The 26,318-nt window shown below is 41.0% G+C and overlaps 1 protein-coding gene across 1 annotated transcript in view; it reads left to right on the top strand.

Annotated features, from left to right (window-relative positions):
* adcy9 (adenylate cyclase 9) overlaps positions 1 to 25,927 on the top strand; it is a 31,142-nt gene extending 5,215 nt beyond the window's left edge. The window contains exons 2-11 of the mRNA XM_053338960.1: positions 14,766 to 14,965; positions 15,119 to 15,226; positions 16,496 to 16,770; positions 17,176 to 17,278; positions 18,480 to 18,697; positions 19,804 to 19,963; positions 22,717 to 22,865; positions 23,273 to 23,302; positions 24,189 to 24,462; positions 24,855 to 25,927. Coding sequence (XP_053194935.1) covers positions 14,766 to 14,965; positions 15,119 to 15,226; positions 16,496 to 16,770; positions 17,176 to 17,278; positions 18,480 to 18,697; positions 19,804 to 19,963; positions 22,717 to 22,865; positions 23,273 to 23,302; positions 24,189 to 24,462; positions 24,855 to 25,901 — 2,564 coding nt within the window. The 3' untranslated portion in view covers positions 25,902 to 25,927. The remainder of the gene's footprint in view (positions 1 to 14,765; positions 14,966 to 15,118; positions 15,227 to 16,495; positions 16,771 to 17,175; positions 17,279 to 18,479; positions 18,698 to 19,803; positions 19,964 to 22,716; positions 22,866 to 23,272; positions 23,303 to 24,188; positions 24,463 to 24,854) is intronic.
* Positions 25,928 to 26,318: the final 391 nt, after the last annotated feature.

Genomic DNA, 26,318 nt, shown 5'->3' with positions numbered 1-26,318 from the left:
AAAGACCCTATTTGTACTACTGTAGAAGTTTGATAACAATCCAGGCATTATTAGTGGGGTCATTTACGAGATACACTTTTGGTTCCATTAGTGCCTGTACTAAGCAATTCGGCTGATGGCTCTATCTCCACTAATTTGCGACCAAATTTTTAAAAAGGGCTGAGGGGATGTTTAGATAGACGTAATGGTGCATGTGACGCTAAGTCAAAATTACGCCGAACCATCGCTTTAACTTATAGGATTCTAAGGGTTAATGACACAGCAACACTGCACATTTTACAATATATGGACCCATAAACCTTGTCAGCACTATACTAACTGCTAGTTGTCATACATCTGCTGATGTATTTCATGTAAAATCTGCAGGATGCAGGGATGAGTCATCAGAAGTACTAGGCCAAAGCATTTTCATGCTTGACAATACTTCAAAGCATTCAACTAGAGGTTTCAACTAGTTAAATCCTGAACTGTGCAAATGTCTGATGACATATTATATAATGCATTCTTTCTAGTGGAATTTCGTGGTAAAAGGTAAAATAATAGTGAACATTTTTCTTTTTTGGGGGGGGGGGGGGGGGGGGGATTGTGTGACTGTACTTACAGTGTCTTAATCATGTTTTCAGACAAGCACCTGCACAAGCACACTTTCATTAAATGGTAACATTTATCAGAGCTTTGTGAATAAAAAATAACACTTCCACAATGGAAATGGAATGATTATTTTCACTAAAATTCAGATATAAGGAGTGACTTGAGTGACTCAGTTTGAAACTGTTAAACATGAACCTCATCACTTTCCTCTCATCACTTCCCACATATATTATCTCCTCCCCTCCTCTGTTTCTGAAGTCTGTGTGTGTGTGTGTGTGTGTGTGTGTGTGTGTGTGTGTGTGTGTGTGTGTTCGTGTCTGAGTAAGTTTTTCAGTTGCCTTTCACTGAAGCACGTTGGGACATTTATCCCTCATCTGTGCACAGAATTTCTGACCTTGTTTATCACAAGAATGCCACTTTAAGTTGTTGTTATTATTATACTTTGACTCGTACTTGAATTTCACTGCCGTTATTGGTTGCTCCCCGTTCCCCCTGCTCTACTGCTCGTGTCTCCCCTGTCCTTTCCAATCCAGTCCTGCCATGTGTCTTTCTGTTTTCAAACACACTCACATTTCACTGCAGGTGGTGAGGAATGCATTTTCTGCACTGGCTTTTTATTTAGCTGTTCTTTATATCCCACCTGTATCTGCTGTGTTAATGACTTTTTAGGCTCTCTTTGTTGACTGTTGTTGCTTGGTGAAATGAGGTTTCCCAGGCATGTTTCTTTGCATGCCTGCTCTTTGAATTTACAGTGCAGTATAGCAGCATGCTGTACATATCTGCAGACTCAAGGTTTGGACCTCAAACTATTCTCATGGTATCATAGGAAGGCAACTTGTCACATTCAATCTGTTTGCATTTAGAAGTGCTGACTGTGTGTGTGCATCTTGATGTGTTTGCACATACAAACAATGTGCCTGCATATGTCTTTTTCTTTGTGTGTGTGTGTGTGTGTGTGTGTGTGTGTGTGTGTGTGTGTGTGTGTGTGTGTGTGTGTGTGTGTGTGTGTGTGTGTGTGTGTGTGCGTACGCGTGCGTGCGTGTGTGTGTGTACAAACAAGCCTATCCTTCCCATACACTCTTTTGCAGTGGGAAGTCCATGCCCTCCGGCTGGTTAGTCTGTGCTAAATCAAACGTGTCACCTAAATATGCAGCAGCAAACAGCAGAGCCTTAACCATAACCAGGCCAGCCCTAGTGGGTCATGGGCTTTGCTATTCCACATCTTAATTTGCCTTCATCCATTGTTTTCTTGTAAAGGTACAATTTTAACAGTCTCATAATGATGTATCTCACTTTCCAAACACCTTTATAGATATTATATCTCAACTTTCACTGGCTCGCTGAATCAGTTGGAAGTGGAAAGTTTGTGTTTTCATTAGAAGTCACATGCTTTGTCACGGACCTCTCAATAGTGCTTTGGATTTTAAAAAAAAGTCAATAAAATTCCCCTCTTTTATCTTGTTTTCTCTAATGTAACCATGGAAATTCCACATTTAGATCACTAAATACACCACACTACATCCGTAGTTCACTGACCCTAACTGCCACATCTCATGAAAAGACATTCACAAGTTTGTTTTATTCAGACTGTCTGGGGAAGGTTCACCGGAGAAAAGGACAATAAATAATAAAATGAATGATGACTGAATTCCATTTGGCTGCGTCAGTTTCGGGATCCTGCTATTATGCATGGTGGCTTACTGTCACACTGTCATGGCTTACTGGGACACTGAAATGGAGCTGAGCCATTGTTAATGTTATTAGTGACAACTTTGCTTTAACAAGTCAAAGCATCTCCTGTGAAAAAGGCCTATTCCATATATCCTCATAATTAAGAAGCAGTTTGTTGATTAGTTGTTCAAAAGAAAAATCTTCAATGATTTCTTGAATTCTTCTTCCATTTTTGTTAATTTAAGTCATATTCAGTCAAACATGCCAAATACTAACTGGTTCCACTTTCTTACTTTAAACTATGAATCAGTCCATTAAATCAATTAAAGGTGTGCTTTAGAATAAAGTTAAGACATTCAGGACATGAAACAAAAGTACTTTATGCTTTAGAAACATAGTCACACATGTATACACAGAGGAGATTTATCAGTGAGAGGTGAGCTTAGAGGCAGCAAGCTAATTTAGGCCTTTTAAGGTTGTCTTTATAGAATAACTTGTGTATGCATCTCTTCCTGTCTTTCTTTCTCACTCTTTCAACTCTGCCATCCTCTTCTGTATCTTAAAAGGCGCCCAAACAAAACTTGGGTTAACATTGAGAGCAATTCACTAAAACTTGTGTGTATCCATGAAGTCTAACTAAAGTAAAATGCTTTACCTTCATTGTAAAACAATTGCAAAGCTGATTTTGTTCAAGTATTTTAAATCATGCTTTTCTTTTTTTTCATCCATGCTTATTAGCTTGATATCTTCTCCTCTGCCCTTGCTGGTGTATTGCTACATTTCTTTGCACATTACAGCCACCTGTAGATCACTGAAAAAGTGTGAAACCATAGGCTCACACTGTCACTACAAGGTGCAAAGGTCAACTGTAATCGCTTGACTAGGTGGTCTTGCATGCGTGTCTCTGTCTGCATCTGGCTGTCGGCGTCTATGTTAACAGAATGAAAAGAAAAATGCTGTCCAGTAGCAGTAGAGCTGAAAATGTGAAAGTAGAGGAGAGACAGAGAGACTAAGCAGACATTTAATGGTGGAGGAGCTCCAAACCAGAAATAAAAAGTGACTTTTGAGAATTGGACTCGTCTTTATGGCTATGTGTTTTTATACATACAAAATAATACAGAATAACAACACAACAATCTTTAGAAATATACACAGGGAGTGGCTTTATACAGGTGAAACTGTTTCTGTCAACAGGATACAAAGAGTCCAAAATAGTGAAGAGTACAAGGAGTGCTGAGATAAATTAAATGGTTAAAAAAGTCTTGTATACCTTGTATAATTGTACAGTAATGAATGAAATGTATTGCACATTTTGTATTAAACTAAATAAATATGTATCATTAGTAGGTACAGTTGGTGTTTTAGTATTCCAGGATTACACATAGGTGTGACAGTCGTCTCTATAACAGGAGTGGTGAGTTGCAATTAAAGAGGACCATGGTTCATGTTTTATCACTCACTCTCCCACGCAGTCCTCATCCAGTCTGAACTGGGCTTAATATGACTCGATGGTGGTAACATATCACTATCAGAGCACTTTGGACACATTATCATTCATTCAGTGTGAGTGCTCCAGAGAGAGAGGGAGAGAGAGAGAGAGAGAGAGAAGAGGGTGTAGATCTGTCACTAAATCATAATTTGATATTTACAGTTAATAGCCAATGAATCAACAATATAAGGAGAGGCCAGTAGCACTGATAGCAGGAACTGTCCTCAGATAGTCTTCCTCCTTCTCCTTCTCCTAATAGAAACCCTGTCAGCCACTATCGTCTTCTCCGTCTCTCACACTCCATCCTAATAGGCCTCTTAAAACACTCTCTGTCATTCTCTGCAGCTCTCTCTCTCTTAATAGATCTGTAGTAACACTCTTTTAGTTTCCCTCCCACGCAGTTGTCTAATCAACCTTCTACTGTTCATCCACCCCACATATTTAACTAGAAGTTTGCCATTCCTATTGCTCAAGAATGCGTTGAGTCAAATGTGTTTGTGTGTGTTTGGTGTTGATAAGCGTGCCCAACCCTGCCCTAGCCTGATTACAGATGTGTAGTGCACACGCTTACACACACATACACACATACACACACACACACACACACACACACACATACACTTAATCTTTGACTAGTCCTTCCTTGCAGTTTGCAATATATGAAACACACCTTACTATTTTTGGTAGAAGTCTGAATTAATTTCTGTAATTAGCTGAATCCCAAACAGATGACTCACCCACTTATAGTGTTATTTCATCTTTATGACAGGTCTGTCCAGGCCCTCCAGCATGTGTGTGTGTGTGTGTGTGTGTGTGTGTGTGTATGTGATAGACAGAAAAGAAAGACAAAAGTTTGCCAATGCTTCTGTTTGTATTAGAGTTGTCACTCATTCAGTAAAGCATTGTCTTTACATGTGTAAGTTTACCTACATGAGTACTAGGCAGATACTGAAATGTAATCTCATAGCTTGCACCACAGCCTGATAAAGCTATGTAATGAATTACTGGGATGATAAAGGTGGATGCACTCACTATCTGGTTGCATTTGTTGTTTTACTGCACACAGTGTGACTTGTAGATTATCTCCAGTTACAACCCTAGTCATTTTGGCTCTGGCAGGGGAATGTATAGCTTAAAATACACAGAAACTATAACATTAAACTGATATTTATAAAGCCAGCTTGCATTAAATATTAAATATATATGAAAATATAAATGCTGATGACAGTTTATCAGTGTGACTTTTGTTTGTATTCACTTTTTATTTCATAGCTATGGTACAGAGGGTGAAGGGAAATGTGTGTGTGGGGGGGGGGGGTAGTAGACCAGAAATGACACCCCAGTATGTGTTTTTTTAAAACTTTAGCAGTGGTGTTACTTTGTGAAAACGGACACATTGAAGTCTGCTTTTTCATGCGCGTTGCTGGCCATCCAATGCTGGATAGTCCAGATAATTCACTTCCTGGGGACAAAGGGCTCCCTGACGCACCTGTCATACTGTTACTAATTGACCAGCTCATACAGAATGTATGACTGTCAGAATGGCAGGGGTCAAGGAGTTGTGTGTGTGTGTGTGTGCGAATAACTTTCTGTAAACTTTTAATTTTGAGTTTTCCTGCAGCATATTAATATTGTCCATTTACCTACTATTACTCTGTGTTTTGTGTGCACGTGTATAATATGACAACTGTTTAAAACATCCGCTTTTGCAGCAGCTGTGTGTGTCAGTGTGGCACCAGCAGCTGCTTCTCTTTGCTACCCAGTGTGTGTATGTGTGTGTGTGTGTGTGTGTATGTGTGTGTGTTAGACCAACTACAGAATGCTGGAGTTAAGCACAGTGTTAAATGGCACTTCTGAATAATAGATACAGAGCGCGGCCTCAAGCTTGTTAAAAAATCCATGAGCTTCTTTTGCATGGGTTTATATAGCTGTACTGCTTATGAGAGAGATAAAGAGAAAGAGATTTTATTGCTTCTGTGGGGAGATGTAAGGTTCGCCAGCCTGATATTTCAAGTCATAATCAAAGATAACCCGATGAATTACTTTGCTCAAATCTTTGCTGGTTCATTTCAAGACAAGGTGTTCGGTAGAGGTGTAATCTTTGGCGCAGATGTTGTCCTTGTCCTTGTTCTCTCGCTGTGATAGAGAGAAGTGATTATGGTGAGCAGATGTGGTGTTTTTGCTGGATATGTGACTGAAAAGGAGAAGATTAATGAGTGCTTCTTCTGTGTCCATAATATTCTCCTCAGTCCCAACAATCTCCACTGCTATGGGAAATTTTTATCAGAAAACACAAGCAACCCAAAATACAGTTCTTGCAGTGTCCACGCAGACCTCTGTGTTGTTACATTTTTTTGGAGGCTCACATCAAGGTAACCTCTGGTATGCCTTCCAGTGTGGCCTTCGGTGGCTACGTGTAAAGCCTCTGTAGCTCCATCATAATCCCTTGATGCACCACTATGAATCCAGCTTTACTTGCTAGGTGTACCCGCTTTCCTTTTGCCTGCCCACTTGATGAAGTGATTTTGTCTATCTCCCAGAAGGTCCCATGGCCTCAGATAAAAGATGTGACATTTTCTCATTCAGTATTTTTATGTATAAAGGGATAGTAGGAGCTACCAAATGAGTATTTCCATCTAAGGTGAACCCCTCACTTGCTTTACTACTTATGCCTTGTGACTGCACTGTATGTTTGTCTATTGAAAATACTTCCAGGGGATATAATAGCACATCTGCCTCTTTTTTTGATTTTGGTGTTAATTAGCTTGAATGTATGTTTTAGGTTGCTAAAAATGTGTTTTCAAACTCTATTAATAAAGAAATATACAACTTTACAAAAATGACAACTGAACCTTTGCAAACATTGTGAATTTCAGGTAAACACTGCATATGAATCATTTCTGTAGCATAGAAATGGTCATGTTTGCAGATGCATGGTAGCACCACAAAATATCTGAGATGTCCATCTAAAAATGGAAGTAATGGCCCTCACAATCCTGTATCAGTCAAGCCTTACCATAAACAGCTTGTGAAGCACTGTTCCCTGGTGGTCTTTGGAAAGACAGAGTTGTGTGACAACAGAGGGATGGAGAGAAGAAATAGAAGGGAGAGAGAGAAGAAGAAGATACATATTTTCTGGTCATGACCCTTTCCCAAGGATTTCCCACAGTCTAGCTTAGGGCAGCGGGGGAGGTATGTGTGTGTGTGTGTGTGTGTGTGTGTGTGTGTGTGTGTGTGTGTGTGTGCGTGTGCGTCTGTGCCTGTGCCTGTGGCTGACGAGGGCATTGTGAATCCAGAATGAGTCACCCCATGCAACGACTGTGCAACTCAAATGAGTTCATGTAAATTTAGTGTATGTGTGCTTCAAATGTTATATGAAGTTTAACCCATATAGGGAAACCATGAGTGGGTGTTTTTTTTAAAAGTTTGCCTAATAATGATAGCTGGCTGGATATTTATGTCACCCTGCTGTATGCTGCATTTTAATGTCATTCCCTCTTAACCTGCCAGTCTGTTCAGAGTTAATTTGTGGCCAAGTGTGCGTACTTGCATGCAACATAGTGACATACCAGTCGTCATCTGCGTCCCCTTTGCAGTGGGACCAAGGTTGGTCATCTCTTGCTCAAGGACCGTCCTCTGCCACTGAGCGACAGGCCTCCCTGAGAGAAACTCAGAGGCCCTGTGAAGAGACACACAAAATGCTTTTTAACAGCTGTGTGCGTGTGTGTGTTTATCAGAGTGACGCAGTGACAGTTGGAGTGCGTCACTGTTCCTGTCAACCCACTGCACTACATGTCATACACACACGCACACGCACACGCACACACACAAATCCCTTCATTATACAAATATAATGTTAGTGGAAGAGAGAGCGACTAGGGTTTGTGTATCATTTATATTTTATTGACTCTAATTGCAACTCTGCTTATCAACCTGTTGTTTAATCTTGGTTCAAGTTCATGTAAGGGGGAAAAAAAAGGAACCAAAATATGTATGAGAAACAAACACCTTTACTTTACTTTACAGATGGTGTGCAGCTATAAATCAGTGAGCAGTATTGTTTATTTGGAACTGGTTCCAGTTAGAACCAGCTCTGGATTCCCTGTCCTACCGGGGATGCTGTGACAAAGAACCACATGCCCACTCATCCTAGATGCTTTGTAAAATCGGTGGAGGGAGATTTTGGGGGGAAAAAAGAGAGATAAAGGAGAAAAAAGAAAGAGGGGGAGAGAGAGTGAGGAACTCCCTGGACTAAAATCATGGCACAAAAGAGGGGAGGGAGGAGGGATGGATGGATGGGAGGGAGGAATGAGACGGCATTTGAAGGAGGACTGTGTGAGAGCCTCATCCCTCGGTTCCATCAGCGTGTCCAAATATGGAGGCATCTGCTATTGCACGAGGCCTGTTCTCAAGACCCGCCACCGACCAGGGAGAAAACTGGAGGGTAGGAAAGGAGGGGAGGGGGGTGGGAGGGGGGTGGGAGGGTAGAAGAAGAAAAAAAGAGAGACCAGTGGGAGAAAGTTTAAGTGAAAGGAAGACAGCTGAAAAATTAAAGGACAGCCAAGACAGAGTGGCTAGATATAAAGATAGGTACTGTGAGGTGGTGAGAGATGTAAGGTTTGGCAAGACAAAAGAGGGAAAAACTTGAAGGCGATAGAGCGATAGTTGAGTAAAGTTGGACAGTTTGGAAGGCCAAGTCTATGAAAAGGGAAAACAAGTTGAAGTCTATTTTTAGTGCATGAGTTGTTTATTTTCTGACTGTTCCAAGCAGCAAGATGAAAGTGAAGAATGAGAGAGAAAAAGTGAGGTGAAGCTCAAAGAGAGGAGGGGGTGTTCAGTCACTCCCTGCCTGAATTTGTCCATGCCGTCTCAGTTTCGAGGTTGACTTAAGTTGCTTTGTTGCTTAATTGTGTGTGAAGTGTCTTTCTCTGTCCCTTATATTCACACACGTTCACTTTACTGTGTGTGGGACCAGAGGGGAGCCGGCGACCTTTGGGTCACTGGGGATGGTTTTGATCATGGGGTTGGAAGCCTCCATAAGGTTAAAGGTCATGTGTCAGGAAGTGCTGAGTCCAGATCGGGATAGCTCTCTGGGGATTGTCTGAAATGTCAGTTTTGGTCTCAAACGTTATCTCAGACACTCACAGGATGATTGCTGAGCTGGGTGTGTGTGTGTGTGTGTGTGTGTGTGTGTGTGTGTGTGTGTGTGTGTGTGTGTGTGTGTGTGTGTGTGTGTGTGTGTGTGTGTGTGTGTGTGTGTTAATTTATGTTTCACTATGTTTGTGCACAATCATTATTGAGCATTATTATCCTCCAGCAGGTTGTGTCAAATTGATAATTTTGTCCATTGAGCAGTGAAAACCCCACAAAATTCATTCATTTTGCAATGTGAAGCAGAGAAAAGCAACAGAATAACCACATTTACATTTTTATGGTAATTTATTGTCAAAACACTTCATAAATATTGAAGTTTTGTCGGTAGTTTAATTTAGCGCTCATTTCAGCACAACTGCAATGTGCTTAGGAGTGTGTGTTTCTGATGTGTGTGTCCACTGTGTTTATGGTCTTCGGGTGTACATGTGGAATGTGACGGCATAGCTACGTTTCCTCTCCATTCATCCTTCTGTTCATTCATTCTTTCAAGCATTCACATTTTGTCCTGTGAAAGTGAAAATGACCGTACATGTGGTGTGTCGTACCACTTGGGGAGTTTTCTAATATTTAAGGATATGAGGGGCAAAGGCAAAGCACTTCCTTGGATGAGTCATACACACAGGAAATGCTGTGTGTGTGTGTGTGTGTGTGTGTGTGTGTGTGTGTGTGTGTTTGAGAGGATGTATCATCCATTCAATATGAGACAGACAGATGCTGCATATTTTCTGGAAAGGGAGACTTGTGTGTAAAGGGTTATGACCTCTTTGGGGGGGCGAGGGAGGGGTAGGGGGGTATGCGTTCTACAAATTCACATAACACAAAAATGAACATTTAAAGTGTGTTTGTTTCAGTGGTTTTTGTACATAATATTGTGCACATGTTCCTATTTTCTGGCTATATTATTTTGTGAACAAATGGGTTATTTTACTGCCCTATAAGTTACTGTGGATAGTTCTTTAATTGCAAACAAATACTGGTGACAATTTAAAGGAAAAGCAATAATACATGAGCTGCAAAACATTATGATTGTATATGGTTTTACACAGGCCATGAGGGATTATTGTAGGGTTTAATGATTATGAAAATTATGTGAATTTTATGACTTGAATGGATCCAACACCCTCTGCACTGTGCTACCTGCAATTTGTGTTAGCATTTGTTACCTAAACTGGCTCTGAACCAGTCGAAACAACATCTCATTAAAAACGCATTGGCTCGTAACTGGTGCTGTATATTCAAATCTTAAGTAGTTTTGTAGACGTCAGCATTGCAGTAGCCTTCCTGTAATTCTGACATGGAACGTTGGTGTTTTTTGTGGCAGCAATGCATGTTAAGTGTGTTAAAGTATAAAAAGTCTATAATTAAATTCTTTGGGGCATGCTAACTCTGGAAAAATTAAATGGAAAGCATGCAAACAGGCACAAACTCTTAAGAAGATGAAGCCAAACTGAAGTCAGTAATTTCCATGTGTTGCTCACATTATCAGACTCAAAATCGAAAGTTTGCACAGTCTGGAGACCATCTAGTCATTTATGTGTGACCTGACATCAAGGTAGACCTGAGACCCAGTTTTGGTCTGCCAGAACTTGTGTGTACATGTGTAGGTGTAGTTACAGTATATACGGGATGGGCATTTTTGCTTGTGTATGTGTCTGTGTGAATTGTAGTAGTAGTAGTAGTAGTAGCTGTCCTCAGCTGAACCTTCCCTGCTCCAGCCAGCTGGTCTGAATAAATCAATAAAAATCATTGAGCTGCACTGAGACTTTAGAGTGCCGGTGTCAGTTTCTTTCCCAGAGTGTGGCCTTTATAGAGCCTGGAGAAGATCAATACACAAACACTCACAGAGTCAAACACACGCATAAGAAAGCTCTACGGTGTGTTTTCCATGAGTTTGGCTGCAAAAATGCTAGTAATGGCAGAGAGCTGCACAGAAGATACCGTGCATGTGGTACTTTATCTTGAATTTAGCTGACACACAGACGTTAACCTTCTGTGCACTTGACTGTCGGAAAAGTACAGTTTTTCAGTGTCTATTATGTCAAGTTTTTAAATTCCTTCACAATTCAAGGTCTGTTTTAGAGTTTAGAGGAATCTGTTGATAAAGTTAGGAAGCTGAAATGGAAGTAGACAAGGAATGTGGGTTATGTGAGGCATGCTAAACTCAATGACCTTCAAAATACTCTCTGTGTCGTTCCTCCCCCTCGCCATCTCTCCACCATTTACTCCGCTTTCGTTATCTCCTCTGTGTCTGTATCTCTAACTTGTCAGCATTTTATGCAGGCGTGTGCAGTCAGGAGCGAGACAGAGGATGAGTGTTTCCTCTTTGCTGGTCTCTATGTAACTATTCACAGTATTCAGAGTACTCTGCAAGCCTTTACTGGCATGAAAGCTGAATAAATGACTGGGTCACATTCTTATATTTGAGACATTAAATCATTTGAGGTTCGTCTGTTGATCTCAGCAAACAGCAAAATGAAAGTGTACATGAATACATACACATAGTATTTGCAAAGTGTTTTTTATGTAAAACTTTTATAGAATATAGGAAGTCTTTTAAATGGTCCACGTTACTGGAAAGTGATGACTGTGCAGACGAGGACTATGAGATAAGTTGACATCACTTGTCATCTAACACTAGATTTTGGTTTGTTAAATTTTGAAGAATTTGTCGGGATTCTGAACAGATTTGTGCGTATTTCTTCTTAGCTAATTTAATATGGACCTTGTCAGGGCACCAGTGTTATGAAATTAATACAGGCTTAAGTTTCTGTCGGTAACTGTTCTACAACCAAGTCTTTATAAAAATCTTTCAGTGTTGGAATTAAAGAGAAGTATAAATATGACAAATTTAAGCAAGTGTCTTGGTAACGTATTCAGCCTCCAGAACAGCTTCAGTTCACTTGACTCCAAGTTTGTGGAGCTCTACAGGATAAATAAATGCTATTCATCTCAAAGATATTGCTTCCGATACGTCATTTGGTGTTTTGATGATAATGAAGGTGGTGGGGAGGAGTGTCTTGTGCTTTGGTCCAAAATCTCTTATACTTGTTTAGTTTGGTTGGCCACACATCTGATTCACATCATTTTATTTTCCTCAAATCATTCAGTGACTCCTCGTGCCCTGTGTGGAAGCATTTGCATTTGTTAATGTTTATCTATTCATTTAGTTTTGTTGTCAGTTTATATTCTAATGCATACCTGGCACACTGATTTTAAGTAGAAACTGTGATTAATAGAAACCCAAGAATCTGGGATTTATCCACTATTCTCACTTTCAGATTATACAGTGTGTGTTAGTGTGTGTGTGTGTGTGTGTGTGTGTGTGTGTGTGTGTGTGTGTGTGTGTGTGTGTGGTCCTGACCTATGTTGTGGGGTTCACCTCCCTTATTGGTACAAAAGCAAGTCCCCTTAATGTAAATCATTAATTTTAGGGTGAAAACTATATTAGGGTTATGTTAAGGTTAAAGTTAGGCATGTGGAGGTTATACAGTAGTTAATAAGTTTCCAGGAAATGAATATAAGCCAATATAAAGTCCTTTGAAGTGAAACATGAGTGTGTGTCAGTGAGACTGACTTATCTCAGAGGACAGTGTGAGACTGGAGATCAAGAGTAAAATAGAAGGAGACAGACAAGCCATCATTAGGGAGTTCACACAGCCGTACGCTTCGCTTGTTGTACGGAAGGCCTCTGTTAACGTCCATTACAAATCTGACAGAGAACACAACTCTTGCTCAAGAGCTAATGGACAGCTGAGACCAGTAGTCAACCTTTTTGTGAGAGTGAATGTACGTGTGTGTCTCATAAATAGCGTTTGTCAGCTGTTTGACAGAGGACTCAAACCCTAAGGTAGGGCTGCTGTTGGCCTAAGGGCTGAGACATCTGCCAAGTCCACATTTTCCCAGGGCCAACAGGACAGTTCTTCCAGACTCCCATGATAAGTTCATTGTCAGCCATGCACACTGGTTCCACTGTAGAAGATGAACCCTCTTTTAATGAGACAATCATATCATAGCCAGTTTTTAAGGCAGTCACTGTTTATTGGATTTGAAAATAAGTAACAAAGAAAAAGAAATCAAGATTTCGCATGATTTGCTTTATGTTTAAGATCGTGACTGGCATGGATTTTATATGAAGGACATGGACAGAGAGACATGAGAGAAAGGGGGTACAGAGAGGAAATGTGATATCAGTTGCAAACAGTGGTGAGAGTGGGAGAACAGGAGTAAAGAGGGAAGAGGAGTGAGAATGAAGAGGGAAGTGAATGGGCTCTGTGTGTGTGTGTGTGTGTGTGTGTGTGTGTGTGTGTGTGTGTGTGTGTGTGTGTGTGTGTGTGTGTGTGTAGGGAGTGTGTGTGTGTGTGGGGGGGGGGGGGGAGGGGGGTTACTTCAGTAAAAGTCTTGAAAATATACTGTAGTACACAAACCAATTCAAGAACACCCACTCAACATTAAATGACATATGTACTTTGACATATGGGTCTGGAGCTCATCATTCTGACTGCTGACACATACTACAGTATTTTCCCAGTTTCTATTGATAGATACTCTACATATTGAATGGTCTGGAATGTAGCCAGGTCATAAAGAGTTTCACTGGATCGATTCTTCCTTACATTTTGGGAAGATCCAGTAGTTTTTCTGTAAAACACTTTTCTTATACTGTTGATTGATTTATTTTAGACGTGTCCTATTTACTTAAAACCAACACTTCACATCATACATAAAAGGGAACATTAAAAATCATGTGTATTCATATATATTTAAATAAGTTTTGCCCAGCTCCTTGAGTTCAATCACCCAACATCATTTCCAGACTAAATACAAAATATATCCACGTATGTAGTTAGCTTAACCCAAAAATATGACAAAAATAGTAAAAAAAAGTCTGACAAAGCTGAGTGAAGCATATGATAACAGTGTAGGGTAATACAGTATATCACTCTTTTAGGCCTTCATCTGACATAGTGAAAAGCTCTAATGCAGGAACAGGAAGCAGGGTAGCTGCAAAAACACAGATGTAGAGTTGAAAATTGGCTTCAGTCTGTGCTGTTGGTACAACTCCATACCTCATGTCCACAGAGCAGGGATGCCAAATGAGGGGCTCCTCTTAGAGTAAACAGGGTGGATAATAATGAAATCTAACATAAGCAATTAGTTTGAAGCAGGGAGCCCATAAAGACTCCTGGACCAGGTCCTCTTTACAGAATACAGTCACTCCTCTATCCATCACCATGCCAATAAGTTTAGCACCTTCAGCTCTTTGAACAAAGAGGTTGGCTAGCCAGGTTACTGTGTGTTTGAACAGGCTGATAGCAGCTGGCTGTGGGCCACCACTCTAATCCACTGTTTGTGTATTTCCTTGTTGGCCCCACAGCAGTGTGAACATGGCCAGCGCTCTGGCCTGATGTGCAAACATAGTTGGTGAAACAGCCAGTATTGCATTACTACCTGCATGTCAGTGTTTGTGCATCAACAAAGAGTGGCTGGTGATTGGTTGATGAGGGTATGTCTGCAACTACCCAGTGTTTTCATAGCTGGAATATTTCACAAATTATTTAAACATCACAAATGCCCATCACTCACAAATGATTGGAGTCCAAAGTTGTATTATTATGAGATTTAGTCACCAGATACAAGGTAATTTTAGCATCTTTGAAGTTGTAACCAGCAACTGTTTGGCATTTGTAATTGGCAATTGACTTAATAATGAAATAATATTCATTTAATGTTCTTGTATGGTGTACTTCATTTCTGTTTTTCCCTTCACTTTGAAGTCAAACCAAGAATATTATGAAAGATTTTATGAAGGTTGTGCTTATGAAGTTCTAAATAAGACATTTCTGCCTTTGCCTCTCCTCAGGGCTGAAAACCTACCTTATCTCAGGAAAGAAGTGGGAGCACGATGTGCAGTGTGGCTGTTCTCAGCTGGGACTGCCAGGTGGAGATTTTGTTGGGATCAGCCTGGCCTCTTGTCCTCAGCCCCACACCCCAGACCTCATCCCTGGGGGAGCGCAGGCTGCTGAGCCGTTACTGCCCCACCAACCACCAGATAGGAGTGGGGTAAGTCAGCAGAAAAAAAGTTGTGGATGGAACACAGAAAGTGATTCCTCTGCTATTCATTCTATAATGTGATGTTGTTGCATCTCAAACTGCTTCTGTGTGATGTGTTTTTTATTTTTCAACCACTCCTCCTTCTGTCCATTTCTCTTTCAGCCTCCCTGTATGTCCCGTAGTGTGGTCCTGTCTTCCGGGGCAGAGCAGGGTGATGAGGTGGCTGTGCTGAATGGCTGCCAGGAAGAGCACAAGACCAGCAGTGCCAAGGTACAACACGCATATGAGTGCAAAATAGCAGCATCAGTGTATTTGTCAGTCACTCCTTTAACCTCCCTATTGTATTTGAAAAGGGTTTACACCTTTAGTGTTCATAGATCAAATTTGACTGGTGTTTGAGTTCATTATTATTCATTCATTAAGTGACTTATTTTTCAACCATAAACATAATATATACTTAGCAACTCATTCAGAACGCTGCAGCTCAAGTTTTAACCAGAACAAAGAGATCAGAGCACATTACTCCAGTTCTAAAGTCTTTACACTGGCTCCCAGTCAGCTATAGAATAGATTTTAAAGTTCTGCTACTGGTCTACAAATCACTGAATGGTTTTGGTCCAGAATACATGAATGACATGTTAGTAGAATATAAACCCAGTAGAGCTCTGAGATCTACTGACTCAGGTCAGATAGTTGAGCCCAGAGTTCAAACTAAACATGGTGAAGCAGCTTTTACACAACTGGAACAAACTACCAGCAGAACTGAAATCAGCCCCAACTGTGAACATTTTTAAATCCAGGCTAAAAACACTTCTCTTCTCCTGTGCTTATGATTGAGCTTTTTTAAAGCACTTTAAATTTTAATCTTTCATTTGCACTCTATGTCCTTATATTTAATGCTCTATTCTAGCATTTTATTTCTCTCTTTCTATTTTTCTGTACTTAGTTTTTTATTATTAGTGTGGGGGTGGGGGGTTAATTGTATGTTTTAATGTTTCTCAGATTGCATGTTTTTCTGTTTTATGTAAAGCACATTGAGTTGCCATTGTGTATAAAACTGCTTTGCTTTGCCTTGCCTTACTTAGATGATTTATCAACCTTAGACCACATTTAACTTATACAAATCATTTTAATTTAAAATAGGCACAATTTATTTATTTTATTGCTTGTGATGAACAGAACAGGCAAATATATAATAAGACCATGACAGGCTGATGAGAAACAAAACAATCCCAAAATAACTTCATTGGTAATTATGTTGTGTTATGGGTAAAAATTGACCACATGTACTTTGCTATGAGAAAGGGAGAAAAGTGTTTCAAGCAACATTTTATTTTGGTTAATCACACAACAAGTGTCATCGCTGGCATTGACCAGAATAGGAGGGTTAAGAATAACTTAAACTGCACAATAATTATGTCCTATGTCTCTCCATTTTGCATCTATTATCTTTGCTCTTCTTTTGCTTCTTCACCTCTGTCCTCTAAATCTGGTCCCTCTTTTTCCCTTTGCCCTCTTCACCTTCTCGTCCACCTCCAGTTCATCCCAGGTCATAGCCCCAGGGCGGCCAATGGACTCCTGAGCCCCCCACTGGAGGACCCAGTGCGGGCAAGCCAGAGCTCCCTGTGCGACATGCTCCAGGAGAAAGAGAAGAAGACAAGTACTAGCACAGGGACTGGCACCAGTCTAGGCATGGCTGGTGGCACAGGAGCAGCGGGTACGGGCATGGACCACTCCGCCCTCATCCAACTGCGTGCCAAAAACTTCAGAGAAAAGAGTGACGTCCACTTTGTGGATGTTATTAGGGAGGACAGGTGAGTAAAGTGCTAAAGGTGGAATTAATGACCTGATCATCCCACTTAAGTGAACAGCACGATTTTACAATTGAATAGACTAAAAGAAGTTAATCAAAAGTTTTAAGCTTCTTCTCATGTTCAAAGTTGTAGGGCTGGAGGGTATCCTAGCATGTGATGGGAGAAGCATTGTCAGCCTGCAACAGAGGAACACTTTTAGTTAGATACATTCACGCTCACTCTCTTTAGAGTGTGGCAGGAAACATCTAGTATCTGAGCACAGAGACAAACGTGCAAACTCCTCACAAAGAGACCACAGCAGTCTACCACACTCATTTTTATATGATAACTTGACAACTTTAATTGCTGAAGTGACAGAATTGAGGAATCTAAAAATAAATGTCTAAAAATGCCTGTGCTTCACAGTCTGATGAAGGACTACTTCTTCAAGCCACCCATCAACAAGATAAGCCTCAACTTCCTAGAGAGACCTCTGGAAAAAGCCTATCGCAGCAGCTACAAGGAGGAGGTACACACACACACACACACACACACACACACACACACACACACACACACACACACACACACACACATACTCCTACTTCTGTATTATTATACCTTCAAGAACATTCTAATTACTTTTGATTAGCCACCTCATTTTCCTTGCCTTGTGGGGAGATTTGTCAAATATGTGGATAGGAAAAAGGCGAACAAGTTTCTCAAGGAAACTGTGGGTTGACAGTCACGGATCACACACAAACACTATTGTTATAATACATCCAGGGGCTCTGGACAGTGTGCTTTGTGTGTCTGCGCGTGTGTCTCTGTGTCTGTGTGTGCATGTACGAGTGTATGTGAGTGAATAGGGGGAGGGGCTGCCACAACTTTTTCCTTGTATTCCCCGTTTCCCAAATTTTATGCCACATTAGTGGCAGCACACACACTCACACACCCAGGACCATTTCCAGTTGGCCTGCACTGACCTCACAGCCTCGCAGCCCTCTGCTGTTGCACCAGTGTAACTACATGAGCCAAAAAAAGGGGGGGGGGGGGCACTCCAACGTTCAGCCTTTCAGTTCACTTCATGCACAATCTTTATTTTTTCATTTATTTCTATTTTAATACACTTTCACTTTTTTATTTTATGTTTAAGGGTAGATAGTTGATAGCTGCATAAAATAGTTTTAGTCTACTTCTGTATTTGTGGTTTACTTTGGGTCATATGTTTAAGTTTTTAAATTTGGTTTCAGTTTTGTTTTAGGTCAGCACATAGTATATATTTACATTGAGCATTCTTGAAATCGATATTTTGTAATTCACACAATAATTAATGTATCTTAAAAATATCATAATTTCATATTAATGTGATAATATTAATTATTATTGTACTGTAATTTGAAATTATATATAGTAAAACTCTACAAAGCACTTCTACACTCCTGTAAACAATAGTTATATTTTATTTACATTTTACTTTTTAATGAAGTTTAATTTCTAGACAATGATTATAACACCCTTTCAGCTGTTTACTGTATTAAACTTGATTGTTGGCTTTTTCTGTTTTAGTGGATTGAATATTCATTATATTTTGTGTAGAATGAAAAATCTCATTCAGCCTATAAACAAAATTGTAGTTATCTCTCTCTAAAGCACTGAAATAATAGTAAAACATGGCTGTATATTACGCCAATGCTTCTCCTCACTTTTGCATCGCTCATCCCCTCCAGGTGAAAAACCAGGTCCAGGTGCAGACCTTTGCGAGCTCCACCTTTAGTTCCTTCTTGGATGTTCTACTCAGCTGTTTTGTCTTCCTGGCCCTAACCCTGGCCTGCTTCCTTCCACCTCTGGTGAGCCCGGACCCTGAGCGCCGTCCAGCTCCCGCTGCTCTGGCCCTGGCCCCCCTGGCTGGCCTGTTGGAGCTGGCCTCCCTGGTTCTCTCCATACGGTGAGGAGACTTTAGGCAGACAACATGCAGATGGACTGAGGGTTTCTTTGTGTGTGGGAGTGTGCACACATGTTTTGTATCAGGAGGGATTTGACCAGTGTGGGTTTTATGGCCAATTAAAACATATTTATATTTATATAACATATTCATTGTCTCAAACTTTTACCATTTTTCTGCAACAAAATGATAAAGACTCAATGTTTTCCCCAGATTTCTTTTTTCCTGGCAGGATGGAAAAGCCTCTAGAATGTCATTTAGGTTGTTGTTCATGCTGTGCCATCACAGCCCAAGAATATGCTAGTGTTTGTTCCAAATTGGCTGCTGTAGTGTTTGGTGGGAATAAAAGCCTGTATCTCTTGTTCCTCAGTGGCACAGGATTCAAAACCACTGATAGACCATCATGTAGCATTACAACTGTCCACTGAAACCAACACAAATTATTTTATGTGTTGGTTGGCTCCCTCACCACAATGGATTAATATCCCTGGTCAGATATGACTGGCTCATGTCCAGTTTTGTAAAAGACCAGTATTGGCCCAGAAATTGGCACAGTTATATACTGGTAGCAGGTATAGTTCCAAACCAAAGCCTGAGGAAGATCTTACAAATCAAAACTTTGCCTCAAAAAAGAAAAGAAAATGATTTATTGGGAGCTTAACCATGTACAGACCTCACTCCTTTGTACTCCTTTTGTCTTGCACCTGAATAATTTGCCTGAATGTGCGTACTCTTGATCCCTCTTTCATAGTTCCAAACCTAAAAATCTTCTTTCTGCTTGTTTCCAGTATTCAGTAAGTGCTTAAGACGTGTTTTTATGTGTGTACATGCATTTCAGTGGAGAGTATTTTAAAGTGAATTAATTTCCACTTATTGTGGCAATAAATCTTCATTGTCTAGCTGGGAATTGGACAGCATTGTTGTGTTTTAATGATGTGTCTTAATTAAGTACTGATGAGAGTCTGCCTTAGTTTTTTCCTCTGAGTAGGAAGAGGACTGTGGGCGGAGTAAGAGTTACATGGCAAGAGAAAATATGCTTTTCTTTTCTCAGTCTGACTCCGATTATAAGTTAAGGAACAGAATGATATTGACCCTCTCCTCTTTTGCAGTATGGCCTTCTACCTGGAGGAGGTGATGAACTGTACCCGCTCCTTGCTCCTGGTGGTCTCCGGCTGGATCTCCCGTCATGTGATCGGGGCCGTGTTGGTGTCCCTTCCTGCCATCTCCGTCTTGTCCCACCTCACCAGCAGTGATCGCCTGCCTCTCCAGGTAAAACGCGGGTGTTAGGTGTAAGCTGGAAAGCACTGTGTGGGTGAATGAATACAGGCGAATGATTGAGTTGTAAGTGGACATTCAGAGACTCTGTGTGTCCTGTTGGTCCATCACAGTCCAGAAATCCTGCTGTGGACAACTGGGAATCATTTGAAGTGTTTTTTTTTCCTGCTGGTGATCAGTTAAAGACACACTGCTGGCAGTAGTGCTGCGACTGATTTAACTTCTGCTGCTACTTTCAGAGCAGCTACGCTTCCTCTTTTGTGCTAATTGGTGCAGTGGACTTGTCATTTCCAAGCTATAATGGATTGCCATCATTAATATCTCTTAAGCCAAAATGAGCAGAGGGGGAGTTGGGATGAAGCGTTACTCATAGTGGTCTGAACCCAGAGATCCTCAGAGACCAGTAGAGCTGTTAGCTGGCATTAGTACTGATATGAACTATAGAAGGAAAACAGCGAGGAGGCTTCAGGAGGCTTCAGGAGGCTTCGTCTGTGGACCTTGGCACAAGAAATGTTGACATATCTTCTTTTCAGAATGCTGTATGTGAGAAGATCGAGAGCAACTATACTTTGCAGCGTTTTTTGTACTGTTTCAAGTCAAGGCCACGTCTAGCTCTGTAAAAAGTTTGACCCCCCACCCCCCACCCTTCCAGCGCTGAGCCAACGGCTGCTTGCAAGATGTGTGTGGTGTTTTGATATCGTGTTTTTCAAGGATTTTCAACACCCAATTTCTCCCTCCACCCGACTCCCCTCTGTGTCTCTCCCCTCCACTCTCTCCATCTCTTCGGGGCTTGCAGATCAAAGCGGTTGTCTCAGGGAGAGTTGTTAATTAGACATGCAGTTTTCTGGACTTGAATTGCCTTTGAAGATATTAAGACCCAATAACAGCACTAAGAAGGGGACATGACTGGGAGCAAGGGAGGACTTGTGTTGGGACGAGAGGGGAGAAGATGTTATCCTGTCAATGTAATCATTAATAACCTATGAATGTTCCCAGATTACTACTGCTGTCTGTATTTTTGTTTGCTTCATCCATGCATATGTTTGAGAGCCCAAAATAACATTTTACATCAAATATATCTCTGAATTAAGACATTTCCTCCTTGTTCATGACCTTGCTTCTTTTTTTTTATTAGAAATTGTATTTCCCGATGCAGTGTGTTTTTTTCCTTCCACAGTTGGTTTATCCCTTTATAGGACACTCATTGAAAGGAAGGGAGGAAGGAAGGAAGGAAGGTAGGAAGGAAGCAAGGAAGCAAGGAAGGAAGGAAGCAAGGAAGGAAGGAAGAACAGATGGAAGGAAGGAAAGGAAGGAAGGAAGGACAGAGGAAGGAAAGAAGGAAGGGAGGAGAGAAGGAGGGAGGGAGGAAGGACAGATGGAAGGAAGGAAAGGAAGGAAGGAAGGACGGAGGAAGGAAAGAAGGAAGAGAGGAGAGAAGGAGGGAGGGAGGAAGAACAGATGGAAGGAAGGAAAGGAAGGAAGGAAGGACGGAGGAAGGAAAGAAGGAAGGGAGGACAGGAGGAGGGAGGGAGGAAGGACAGATGGAAGGAAGGAAGGACGGAGGAAATAAGGAACGAGGGAGGGAGAAAGGAAAAGAGGAAGGGAAGAAAGAAGGCAGGGAGGAAGGAAAGGAAGGAAGGAAGGAAGGAAGGAAGGATATTTTGGGATATTTACAGAAGTTACCAAATATAATTATTTGCCCAATAAAGGGTTATATTGCATTTGTTATATCAATTTTGGATAACTGCACAACCAAAAAGACAGCACAAAAGTGATATTCCACCAGGCTAGAAAGCACTAATTATAGATGTTTATCTTATGTGCAACAAGTTGTTATCAGTAACGCAATTGAACACAAAAGTAAACCTGTACAATAAAATCAAAATCAGAATAAGATATAGTGAAGTGTTAATTTTCATTAGAGGATTTTACATAACAACATAATATTTTATTCAATTCAGTATTTGATCCTTAATATTTCTATTTGATCTCGTTATATTCAGTAAAACCATGATTAAGAAAACAATCATCATAAAACACATTTTAATGAGATTTAATCCCTCTCAAAACATGTTTGCGATAATACAAAAGTAAAACAAACTGCAACTAAAATGGAAACAAAAACAAAAACTGTAAAGATATTCAAAGAACTAACTAAAAGGAAACTGGAATTGAAACTTAAGATCCAAAGACTGAAAATAAAAGTAAAACTATGTGTACCTAGCTTGTAACATAGCTATAGTTCTTGTGTGATATTGTCAGCACCAATCCCTAGTGAAATACAGAGGGAAAGTCAATGAGAAATGCAGACACATCATGGTTTGCAGTGGGATAAAGGGAGATGTTACCTGAATTGACAACTAGAGCTCATATCAGATTGCCAGAATGCATTTCAAAATGTCATTTAGAGACTCAAGATTTGTAGATTTGCAAAGAGATTGTAGAAAAGGGTGAATAAGATTTAGCTGCCAAAGGCTGTTCATACAGTAGTTACATTCAGTGAAGTCTGCAGTGGCATGACATAAGTACTTTTATGTGTTGTATCAGTATTACTTTACTCTCACAGCACAATGCTCACAAATATGCTCATCATTGCCTATTAAGCTGTTTTCTTGGGTTATGAAAATCAACACAGAATAAAATCCATTGGACCTGATATGCTGAATTGCAATTTGTTTGTTCTTACAGTATGTGAACTTATCCTGTGTTGCTTTAAATCAGTTTAAATAGTAAATCCTTTCCTCCAGGTGACCATGTTCTTGTGCTGTGCCACCATCCTTGCAATCATCCAGTATTGTAACTTCTGTCAGCTGAGTTTTTGGATGCGCTCAGTCCTGGCCACTGCTACAGGGGTCGCTCTGCTGCTGTTGCTGTACAGCCCCTTGCACAGGTACAGGTGAGTGCTTGTTATCTGCAGACATGCACAAGTACTAAATGTAAATATACGGTACACACGTGTTTTTACATCTTAATATAACATTTGACATTTCAATTATAAGACTCTTCATCTAGACTGAACTCATTTTTTTTACTGTTTAGTATGCAAGACCTGATCATCATGCAGTACTACAAAATCCTCATTTTATTTGACACATACCATGTTTTAGCTTACATTTGCACAAAATATGAATTCATCATGCATTCAAGCACAGATTTATGATTCTGCATTAACTCTACCTTCCTGTCTTTTGGCCAGGAAAGACAATTTAATCTGCTCTGTGTTATCTATGTCTGTTCATGTGTGTGCATGTGTGTACATGACCGGTCCCTACTCCTGAATGACACCACCATCATCTCTTTCAGCTCTGGTAATAACAGCCTGCCAGATCAGGGGTGAGTGTCTCCCTGGGAACAGAAGGGTTTGATGGATGAGTGACATTTGAAGGGTCAACAGGAGCAACGGCTCCCTTTTATATTTTTCATAATGACAGCTCTCGCTGGCTTTTACTCAATCTCAAGCTTTCCAGCTCTTTATTGCCCTATCCTTCCCTTTCCCTTTCTCTTTCTCTCTGTGTGTGCACCAGTAGTAATGACTGCTAAATGTCACTAGTGGTGGAAATGACTCATATTGTGCAGCCTGTGCTGGCTTGAATTGTGTTTGAGAGCTAACTACATTATTCCACTGCCCTCCAGTCAGTTTGACTTATCTGATCCTTCTCACAGTACACAACACCGTCAACCCAATTGTCGATTTCTTTTATCGGTATAAAAATAACTCAAAAACACAAACTTGAGACAGCCACATTCTCCATGAAATGTTTCCATTCAGAGATGGATCAGTGAGGCCACATAATTAGTGCAGTGGTTATAACACACTCTATACACTGATACACTATGTATCTTTGTTAAAATGACAAAAAGTCATACTTTAGCATACTGTTGTTTTAACAACATGACTTTATGATCCAAAGTTTCTGGACCTATTCATCAGTTTTGTATGTTCCTTTATTTATTCAACAGTTTCAGATCAAGAACTGACTGAAATAAAAAGCTTTACATGTTCAGATTAAATGTTTGACAATCATTCCAGGGTTATTTGAGGATGAAATATAAACATGTATTCCTCATCTATTGGACTTCAGTTAGTGATTTTCATCACCTCCCAAAATGCTTTTTTACTACCACCTCGATGTTGAGGCATTCACTTGTTGTGTCTTTTTAATCCTGTTTATGATTTACTTGTTTTGCTTCACATTTTTCCTCTCATTTTCTTCCTCAGACTGAACCTCTCCACATCAAGTGATGCTGGCTCAGCAGGACCTGATCCTCCCCCACAACCTCTTGACCTTCTGATCCCAGAAGCTGTTCTGGCCTTCTTTCTTCTCCTTCTCCTTGTCTGGTTCCTCAACCGTGAGTTCGAGGTCAGCTACCGTCTCCATTACCATGGCAACGTGGAGGCTGACAAGCACCGCTCCAAGATCCAGACGATGAGAGACCAGGCTGAGTGGTTACTGGGCAACATCATCCCTATCCATGTGGCTGATCAGCTCAAGGTTTTTGCTGCTGTTGAAACTAAAATATTGGACTTATCATATTTGGAAGCTTACCCAAATGATCATTAATATAGATACTTTTTCCTTGTTTTGTAATCCAGAACACTTTTAAGATTTTTCTAAGGAAATCTAATTCAACCAATTACATTTTCAGAATGAATGAAGGATATGAAAGATATTATGATTGTATCATCAATTGATACAACCATCTAGCTTTGATGAGAAAACAAATAATGGTCATAAATACAGTAGCAGTCAAACGTTTGGGCAGACTTTCTTAGTTTTCAACGGGTAATGTACACTCATTCAAGTGTTCAATATATTTGAACACATTTCTCTCTTAATACTAGCTCATTGTAATGCATGTCATCTTTGTTTCTTTGTTTTCTTAGGTGACCCAGAGCTACTCCAAAAACCACGACAGTGTTGGTGTAATCTTCGCCAGTATTGTAAACTTCAGTGAGTTCTATGAAGAGAGCTATGAGGGTGGAAAAGAGTGCTACCGTGTCCTCAATGAGCTAATCGGAGACTTTGATGAGCTCCTTCGCAAACCTGAATTCAAAAGCGTGGAAAAAATCAAGACAATTGGTGCCACTTACATGGCGGCGTCAGGACTGAATGTCCGGCAGCTAGGTGATGATGATGACTCTCCACACGGTCACCTGAGGGCACTTTTCAACTTTGCCCTGGAGATGATGGGCGTCCTGGACGACTTCAACAAGAACATGCTGGGTTTTGGTTTTAAGCTTCGCATTGGATTTAACCACGGGCCACTGACGGCTGGGGTGATCGGCACCACTAAGCTGCTCTATGACATCTGGGGAGACACGGTCAACATTGCCAGCCGCATGGACTCCACCGGCGTGGAGTGTCGGGTGCAGGTGAGCGAGGAGAGCCACGCTGTGCTCAGTGCCATGGGCTTAGAGTTTGACTATAGAGGTACCGTGAATGTTAAGGGCAAAGGTCAAATGAGGACCTTTCTGTACCCCAAAAGTGGGGAAAGTATATACCAAGATCGAGCAGAGCCGAGCGTCGGAGTCGGACCCTTGAGTGTGGCACCAACGACAAAGACTTCAGAACCTGTTGCCCAGGCAGCAGCTCCTCTTCCCATTTCTTCCTCTTCTTCCAACCTTCCTTCCTCCTCTCTTTTCACACTCCCTCCCCAACCACAAAGCGCTGTAAGGCCTTCAGAAGCAGGGCCTGTCCCAGCTAAGTCCACAGAGGTGAGGGAGGAAGGATATAGGGACGCTTCACACCTCCCTGGGCAGTCTTCTGCCACAGACCTTCACCTCCCTTCCCACTCTGAACTAGGCCCAGAACCTAGTGCTGCACAAGTGCTCCCCCAGGTTCAGCCTGCTCCTCTCGCACTTCAAGAGGAGGAGGATGAAGAGGCTGACGAGCTAACAAAACTCAACGAGGAGTTTTATGCTCGTCTCTGATCCATCCTTTCCCTTTCCCCTGTCTTTTATCCTCCTGCTGCCCCCAGCTGCTGTCTCTGCAGGACTGTTTGCAGGTGTGGGCAGGATGTCCCTTCCTTTGGCATGGATGAATAAGAGGGAGTTCACTATAACACAAACAGTGGCTATAAAAATGGCTACTAACTTCTGTCATGGGGCTGTTGCCTGAGTTCTAGGGTGGGTAGAACCTGTGTTGAGCACAGTAGTACATAGGGGAGAAGGTTGACAGGGGTGAGAGGGAAAGGAAGTAATGTTTGTGTTATTGTTGATGTTTTTTCTTAATCGTTTTTGTTATTAAGTGCCTTCAGGACTAGAACAGTGAACGAACAAATATGAATACTGAACAAAGTTTAAACAATCGTTGCATGGGTGTTTTCCCCATAACATGTAGACTGCCGA

This window comes from Scomber japonicus, chromosome 2, assembly GCF_027409825.1.
Source record: "Scomber japonicus isolate fScoJap1 chromosome 2, fScoJap1.pri, whole genome shotgun sequence".
In the NCBI taxonomy this organism is placed as follows: Eukaryota; Metazoa; Chordata; class Actinopteri; order Scombriformes; family Scombridae; genus Scomber; species Scomber japonicus.
This window is presented reverse-complemented; position numbering and strand designations above follow the sequence as displayed.